Source organism: Mus pahari, chromosome 22, assembly GCF_900095145.1.
Source record: "Mus pahari chromosome 22, PAHARI_EIJ_v1.1, whole genome shotgun sequence".
Taxonomy (NCBI): domain Eukaryota; kingdom Metazoa; phylum Chordata; class Mammalia; order Rodentia; family Muridae; genus Mus; species Mus pahari.
Genome location: NC_034611.1, coordinates 7,205,570 through 7,214,951, shown reverse-complemented (window position 1 = coordinate 7,214,951; position 9,382 = coordinate 7,205,570). Strand labels below are relative to the sequence as shown.

The window sequence follows — 9,382 nt, the reverse complement described above, 5'->3', positions numbered from 1 at the left end:
CACATCTCTGTGGATGGAGCAGAGCCCCAAAAGCCACACTTTATTACTTCTCTCCACCTTTTTATACCTTCTTAGACAAAAGTTCTTTATATAATTACCTCATAGATAAATGTTACACAAAAGGGGAGTAACAGAAGGATTTGAGGAAACCATAGGCTGGACATCTTATAAATCTGATTAGGACTCTTTCAATAATGGGGAGAACTAAATATGGAGCCATTCAATTTTTAGATCCAAGAGAATAAGGAATGAAAAACAATGAGAAATGTAGGGAGACCGGGGGCAGAGTTAGGATACTGTGGCTGAGTGATTTCTGTAACAGTTCTTTGACAAATCCAATACTTACAAATCAATCCCTTGTTCTATTATTTCTTTTTGCTGCTTTAGGACCTCAAATTGCTCTGGATTATCAGTGCCAGACATCTGTGTACTGTAGCTGCCAATTCCTGATGATGATGTGGATTCTAAGGAGTTTAAACTTCCATATCTGTTTATAGTCTCTGGGTGTTTAATTTCACTTATCTCTTGCTCTGAGGGTTTTTCCTGACCTATAAGAAAAAGTGTCAATATGGAAGAGATGACATATTATATTATACTACACATATTTGTATATTATTACTATATATTATTATTATATTGCTAGGATAACTAAACTAGAAATTTTAAGTTGAAAATAATTTTAATGCTTACAAAGACATTTTATTATGTTACATAAATAAATACAACACAAGACTACTTTAATGGCATCTTTAAATATCTTCTAACATATCACTGACTTAAAACAATGTAGAATTCAACTCAAAATATTATCTTACCAAGGGTAGTTTGAGAGTTGGGATTCACATACTGATCCTTACTCCATTCAACCATACATTTCAAAATTGAAACTAAACATTCTAACCCCTTTTTTCGCAGGCTCAATTCCTACAATAATTCAGAAATAGAATAAAGATCATTTAAGAAAATGCAGGTCTCATTCTTAAAAAAAAAAAAAAAAAAAAAAAAAAAGCTCTTACCTGAACATTACTCATACCAAGTTCTTGACTGCCCCTTCCTTGGGCAATTTTCGACAGGTCATTTACTAGTCTTTCAAATATATTTGCTGCATTTAGGTCACAGTCATAATTTACATAAATATCCACCACACTCTGAGCATCTGTGATAAGAGAATAATCTTAGACTATGAGCACATTTCACTATGAGCATGAAATAATAAATATTAATTCAAAATACCTGCACAGATCCTTGTCAGTGTCTGAATAACCATCCACTTATGGTCAAAAGAGCTTGTAGAAGTTTCCAAAATGTACAGGAAGATTTCTTTAAAGAATACCTGTGACAGAGGAAGCATCTCTTTAGTGTTTAACACAGAAGGGATCGCTCTTCAAACGTCCAAAGACCTAGAGCAGAGAGGAGGACCTAGGTCCCTTTGGCACTGGACTTTTAGTTCTGTCTCTAACACCAGCTTTCTTGGCCATCACAGAGTCTTCACAAATTAAATGTACAAAGATAAGGAGTTGTTCTGGGTGATCATTTCTTATACATAACTGTTTCTTATATTTATCAGTTGTCATTTTGGACAGAGTTGTTCTAAATACTCTTAGATTTCAACTCTAAACTTTTATATATGCTTTTATATTTTTCTAATTACTCATAAATATAAAAAATCCTTATTCAAGACATTATCTCTCACTATTGTTTATGCTGAATATTATCAAGCACAATTGATCTAATGAAGAAAATTTCCATCTGAAAACTAGTACTAAAATTTCAATCATTTTGGGAAAGTGACTATGACCTAAAGCCAGCTAAAATCAAAACACATCAGCATGTGTACTATGTTCCATCCATATCCAGAACAATAACATTTATAATAAAAGTGACATCTCCCAAGAGTTAGCCAGCCCCATAATGTATTATTCTTTCAAAGAACTCAAAACAATTATTGCTATTTTCTGTGGACATTACAAAGATATGAACCAGAGCTCTCTCAATAAGCATTTTCTACACAACACATGTCTTATACGTAAGCATTCAATAAGTATCTATGGCCATGACCACAGTTCCTAAACACTGTTATCATATCTTCCCAGAATGCACAGGGATACAAATGTGGCAAAGACAACTGCTGTTTAATCTAAAGAAAGAAAATTGTTTAGTTTTAATTATACTATATATATATTCTTTCCAATGACACCATAGCCTTTGCAAACTTAAGTTTTGATAAGTTAGCATACAAAAGCAAGTGCTACAAGAAAATCAGTGGCACATAGGAATATAGGTGCATTTTCCAATATTTAAAGGTCTAAGAAGTTGTATAGGATCCAGAAGACATAAGCACCTCAGCAGGGTTATAGTAAGAAATGAATGAAAAGCAAACATCTTTCCTTCAGTTTCTAAGTATTGTTTCTTAAATGTACAAAAGATTTAGCTAAACATTTATATATAAATTGTCTGCTTACAACTGCTTAATGGATAAAATTCTCCTTTCTAGGTGTGCCTAGAAAGACGTTGATGGTGTTGTGAAAATATTGATTTATGAACTAATCCAGACTTGTAGAGGTATGGAAAAACTATATCACTATCTACAGTTTATAAAATTCAACTAATAAGCAATTCTATTACTGTAATATCCTATGCCTAAAAGGGGGCCTTTTAGAAAATCAGAACTTTAAATTTCTTAAGCAATTACAGCACAAAATGTATAATAATAGCTGTGATATAAACATATTATCTTCATATAGGAGATATTCTCTGAAAGTTACATATTAATCTTTTTAAACTACATAATGCTGCATTGGGGGGGGTTACATTACAGAAACTTTGAACGGTCTGATAAATTGAATCTTCATATAACCATGATTCTAATTTTATTTTGCAAATTTGAGTTTTCATATACTTGCTATTTTCCAAGTAGAACACAACTTATCTTAAATTTAAGTATTATCAAAAATATATATATTCTTACATCAATTACCTTCATTATCTCCTTTTAACAGAAAATGGAATATTTTTTAAAAAGATATTAAAAATATTTTAAACAAGCTGGGCATATTGGCGCATGCCTTTAATCTCAGCACTCAAGTGGTGAAATAGGCAGATTGCTGAGTTTGAAGCTGGCCTGATCTGCATAGAGATTTCCAGGCTGGCCAAAGCTAAGTAGTGAGATCATAGTGAGACTGTGGCTCAAAACAAAATAAAAATAAAAACAAATATATAAATAAATTAGTGTTGAGATTTTGTCGTTTACTAGTCTAATGCTAAGTGCACCCCCAAGACCTAGAGTCCACATGTAGCCTTTGTGACCCCAAGTTTATTTTGATTGGTAAACAAAGATGCCAACAGCCAATAGCTGGGTAGAAGAGACATAGGTGGGGTTTAGGTTTTGGTGGGCTCAGGGAAAGAAGAGGAAAGTGTAGGAGAGGGAAAGGAGAAACCTCCATGGGTTAGTTGAACCATAAAAAAACGTGGCCCTGAGGGCTGTCCAACTAAAGCTAAGAACAGCCCAGATGAAACATAGTAAGTTTCCTATTGAGCTATCAATAGAAAAGTAGACTGTAACAGCATGGAGGGTAGGCAGCTGCCTAGCTACTGTGTTGCTTAAGGCATATCGTAAATATAAACGCTATATGTGTGTGTTTCAACCAGGAACTCAATGACCAAAGGCTGGGTAGAAGCCCCAGGCTGGGATTTTAATAATTTCTACTACAAATTAGAATAGAGTAAAAATTTTATAACTAAAACCTACCATTTATGAGGCAACAAAATTCCTAGAGTATTTCTTTTTAAATTCATTTTTGTAAAAAAAATTGCAACTGAAACTTAATTTTATAATCTTAGATATGTAAGAATGTATATATCATATGGTTCAAGCAAAGAGTCCTTATGAGCTCTCAGTATTCAAAATTTCCCCACATTATCTAATCTTAAGAGAAGTATCTCATCATCAAATGGAAGGTTTCTGGTTATTACAGGAGTAAAAATCCCAAATTTTGATTGAAACTATTTATTTGTAGTTTCTGAAGACAATAGGGGAAAACTATAAAAATTTTAAAACTAACTAAATGCCTGGAATTATTTCACAGATGTATGACAGACACAGACTCTTTGTGCCAATTTTTAAATATATAACTTAAAATTTAGAGTCCTTACTGTTTCATTCCCATAATAATATTGAAATAAAATGATAGAAAATATAGAAGAGTAATTTATAAAGATAATGCTATTGTTTTAACCATGTCAAGGGTAGGAAAAAGGAATGTCCACTGAGATAACTATTTATCTTCTGGTAGTATGAAATTAACAAAAAATAAAATATGCAGAAGCTAGGGAGATGGCCTAGTGAATAAAGCTCAGGGAAAAAGTCAGCCTTGGTGACTTCAGTCCTGGGGCTTAACGGCCAGCTCATCTAGCTGAACAAGTAAGTTCCAGGTTCCGTAAGTGCGCTTGTCTCAAGAACATAAGATAGAGAGCAGCTGAGGAAGACAAACTCTGGCCTCCACATGCACACATACAGAAAATTTTAAAAAACTATACTGTATCAAACATAATATGAAGGTAAATACTGATCAACACACAAATAGAAATTTCTAAAATTTATGTTGCAAAATATCTAATAAAAAATAAAGTAAAATAAAATTTACGTTGCAATTAAAGCACTATTTTAAGGAGTTTGGAAAAGGGTCTACCAAATCACAAAAACACAAAATGTTCCTTTACAACATTGAAATTTCCCAAGAGGAAAAAAAAAGATCTAACTAAGGAACTGATATGACAGTTTCTTATGCATGCAGACGTAGTCAGAATACAGACGAATTTAGCTTTAAGTCTCTAAAAATATTTGAGAACCAAGACTGTTGTTCTACTTTCAACATCTTGGGAATAAGACACATACAAATATATGTTTTGGGAAAAAATGTGCAAAGCAAGAATTAACTTTTTTACATGTTACCAAATAACTTAAAAATACATCTTTCAACCACCTCTACAAAGTCCTTTAAAGCTCTGAAGGCTTAATATGTATAGCACTGCACAACTCTTTTAATTTAGGCCAGGAAGATGGCTCATTGGGTAAAAGGTCCAACATGTGAAAAGTGTGAGGATATAAGGTCAAATCCCAATACCACATACAAAGCTGGACTTGGCTGTACATGTGTACACCCAGCATTTCGGGGTGCAGACACACGGATCCTAGAAGCAGGCCGACCAGCCAGCTTAGCTGAAAACAAAAGGTTTCTGGTCCAGTAAGGCAGCCTGTCTCAAAGAACTATGCTGAATGTGGCAGATGAAAACACCTCATGTCCTGCGATGGCCTCCACATGGGTATGAGCACCCAACACTTATGTACATGCAAAATAGACACACATACACACACACACACACACACACACACACACTCACACACAGAGATGCACACACACATATCACATGCAGAGACAGAGTGCATGCCAAATTATTGTCATATAGCATATGTAAAGTGGTAAAGTTATTATGAAAATCAGATTGTATTTTCAGCTAGTACAAATTTGCTGAATGCAAAGGCTATCCATTCATTCTGCATTCTTATTGCTTAACCAACACCTACTAGCTAAACGAATGATCAAAATGAAGCACATGAAAACACATACCTATTATGGGAAGCTTTCATGTGCTGCTAATGTAACATGAAACAAAGGAAATAGGAGTAACCTTCAAATTTTATGTCTAAATGTAGAACATACCTCAATTTGCATCTTCAGATGTGTCTTGAAGTTTGACAACAAAGTAAGAAATATGGAAAGAGAAAGCTCAAAAACCTCTGGAACAGATGAGACTCCGTTTTTTGAGAGTGCAACACACAGATACTGCTTGATAGCATTAATAAACATCTCATTTGTCCTGAAAACAGGTCCTGCATTCTGCAGAATGGACAGAAGCAACTGCAATGAAAGAATCTTGGACCGTAACTCATGAGACCTGAGAGGTGAAACACAAAGCACAGTATGTAGACAAAGTCATGATTGTGGTAATAATGGACTGACCCACAGCCACTTCTGTACACACATCTGTACAAATTCAGAAACTTAGCCAAGACTACCAAGTGCTTCTCTGCAGCCACATCATTTCAGGATTCCTTTTAAATTTTCTCTCTCTCTCTTTTTTGAGATTATAATTACCTAATTTCTCACTCCAAACCTTTCCAAATGCTCCTCCTTGCCCTCTTTAAGATTCACGGCCTCAAGCACCAATCTCTGACACTATTAATGATAGATACCCTGTTATGCTTGCACATAGGAGCCTAGTATGGCTGTCCTCTGAGAGACTACACTTAGAAGCTTACTCAAATGGATGCAGAGACCCATAGCCAAACATTGGATGGAGCTTGGGAACTCCTTTGGAAGAGTTTGGGAAGGACTGAGGACACTGAAGGAGATAGAACTCACAGCAAGACTAACAGAGTCAACTAGCCTGAACTCTTGGGACTCTCAGAGACTGACCAATCAACCAAAGAGCATATCCAGGCTGGGCCTAAGCCCCCTCCTGCACATGTGTAGCAGATGTGCAGCGGAGGCTGTCTCTAAAGCGGTTGCCTGTCTGTAGAATATGTTTCCCTATAGCCAGGTTGCCTTGTTTGGCTTCAGTGTGAAAGGATGCACCTAGCTCTGCAGAGACTTGATGTGCCAGGGTTGAAAAATTACCAGGGAGTGAGTTGGTTTGGGGGCGGGGGGTGTCTCCACCTTCTCAGAGGGAGGAATTGTGGAAAGGGGGACAGTACCAGGAAGAAAAGTAATGATCAGGGTATAAAGTGAATAAAAAAATTCATTGCCTCTAATTTTTAGTAAGTGTTGCTATATACATATATGCATATCCATGTGCTTCTTACAAGGGTAAAAATTATAAGTATTTTAAATATTAAGCCTACTATTCCCCTAGAAAAGATAAAAATACTTTGCAGATATATGACTTGTTTCTTTCTTTCAAAACTATACTTCTTACAGATCACATGAATGGAGTGAAGATATCTCCTTGCTTAGTACGTAATGCTTCTAATGTTTTCTAGTTACGTTAGTCATATTCAGAATTCCTAAACACCAATAAAAATGTTTATGTCCCACTAGATTATAACATTACTTTAAGCATACGATCCCAATAGGTATTTGAAATTCTTGTCACTCTTCTGAAATAAACAGAGACCTTTAACCTTTACATGTACCCACGTATTCTAAACACTTCTACAATGAAAATTTGAAAATGTTTTTGCTGAAAAATTTTTATCATTTTTTCTAATCAAGGTTGTGTCATGCTTCAGTTTATTATTTAACATTTTAATTATTTTTACATAAATACTTTTTGTCCTCCCACTGAAAACTATCCCTTAGATTCAAGAGACCAATGATATTCTCTGGAAGCATTATTATTTAAAAGACAGAGCATAAAATGCTGTAGGAATTACTTTTTAAAAACTTATTCTAAATACTGTATTCAGCCACATTTGCATAGTATATGACACTTTATTACTCTTGATTTCCACCTTAAAATGTTTACAGTTGTGTCAAGGAATTCACAGATCTCAGCCAATCTCACAAGAACACAGTTATATCAACACTATCACAAAAACTACGACCTTCTTTGAAATAAAGCTGGAGAAATAGTATCAGAACCTTTTATTAAAGTGTTGTTGCAAAGTAGCTACTACTCTGAATGTGCTACAAAAGTATTAGTACTCAAAAATGCTGTTTTAAATGACAATGAGAGGTAAGACTGGAAGTAACCACTAGAAGCCCTCATGTTCGGTGTTCTGAGGCCTACCCTACATACAACTACTGCTTCCAAGTTCCCTCACACTGTTCTTTTTTGCTCAATTTCTACAGTAATTAGATCCTGCAGGCTGTCATTTTCTAATATATGACTCTTGTTATAAATACACTTTAACTTTCTGTTCTTAGCACTGAATAAGATGCCTTTTAGACAGTATTTGCTCAAAAGATCCACTTGTTCTTGTTTTCAAGTATTTATTAAGTACCTGTTATGTACAATATATTAAAAAAAAGAAGGATCAAATGTCTTATTTGATAATTAAGCATTTTCTAAAACATGTTTCTCACTATACAGTCTAGGGTGTCTTTGAACATATAGCAATCCTCCTGCCTCAGCATCCAGGAGATGGGATGGAAAGAGTATGCCACCATTCTTGGCTAAATTATACTTCTAGTAAGCAACCAAGATGGAAGCTTCATGTCTGCAGTTTTTTATGAGGTAGTTTCAAATTACAGTAGAGGCTGGAAACTCTCCATAGGTCATTGCTTAGCACAGCAAATAAATAAATAAATAAATAAATAGAAGTAAAGACGAAACTGGGTAACTATAAATATTCCAGATTTTATCAAATCCCAGTTTTGACGTGTGAAAACTGAACATTTGGAAATAAATCACAGCACAAATGACCGTCAGCAATAACCCCGACTCCTTTCTATAAGTATGCATACACATGAAGACCAAAGGGCTGCCTGGATACCACTTCTCTGGCACCATCCATACCATTTTTAGGTACTGTCTCTAACTGGACTGGAACTTTCCAAGTAGACTAGGTTGGTTGGCGAGTGAGCCCTAGGGATGTGTCTGGTCCTGTAACCCCAAAACTCGGCTGATAAGTGCATGCCACCATGTCTGGCTTAATAAAAAAAGGATCAAACCTCTCCTCATGCTGGCAAGGTGAGGCAAGCTTCGTACCCACTCAGACTTCTCCCCAGACCTATTACTTCAAGGTTTTTGTTTTTTTTAAAGATTTATTTATTTTTATTTGTATGTGTATGTCTGTATAGTTATGTGTATATCACATGCATGCAAATACCCTCAGAAGCCAGAAGAGGGCAGTAGATCTCCTTGATCTAGGATCTACTTGACCTAGAGTTACATTTGGCTGTGAGCTGTACCTAACCTGGATCTTCTGCAACCCACTAACTCCAAATTGTTAAAGTTGTTTCTTCTTATAGTAATCTTCATCAATTCAGAATGAAATGCCAAAATTATCAAATTTTTAATGAGAAAGTTCTTTTTTCATACTAAGGAACTATATTAAAATACATTCTTCTTCAGTATATAATTAATAACCTTAATTCTACTTCTATCAAGTTCCTATTTTCAAAATACTGAAGAATCAATAATTTATTTTTCTGACTCTTGAGATTTGGGTCTAAAAACATTTTAAAATTTTAATTTTAATCCCTAAAGTAGAACAATGTGACAAAATAAAATTATAGAAAATATGTGTTTTGCAAAAGCTTACACAATTTTCAAAGCCTTTTTTTCATTTTTTTTAGCTTCTCGCCTACTATTTATTTATTTATTTTTTATTATTATTTTCTTTATTTACATTTCAAATGCTATCCCGAAAGTTTCCCAT

At 34.6% G+C, this 9,382-nt stretch overlaps 1 protein-coding gene across 2 annotated transcripts in view; it reads right to left on the bottom strand.

The window, feature by feature from the left end:
• Arfgef1 (ADP ribosylation factor guanine nucleotide exchange factor 1) overlaps nt 1-9,382 on the bottom strand; it is a 95,320-nt gene that overhangs the window by 51,066 nt on the left and 34,872 nt on the right. For both annotated transcript variants that reach the window (XM_021222418.2, XM_029533233.1), the window contains 5 exons: nt 5,721-5,955; nt 1,234-1,333; nt 1,017-1,156; nt 816-924; nt 347-548 (listed from right to left, as the gene is read on the bottom strand). In XM_021222418.2, the coding sequence (XP_021078077.1) occupies nt 347-548; nt 816-924; nt 1,017-1,156; nt 1,234-1,333; nt 5,721-5,955 (786 nt within the window). The remainder of the gene's footprint in view (nt 1-346; nt 549-815; nt 925-1,016; nt 1,157-1,233; nt 1,334-5,720; nt 5,956-9,382) is intronic.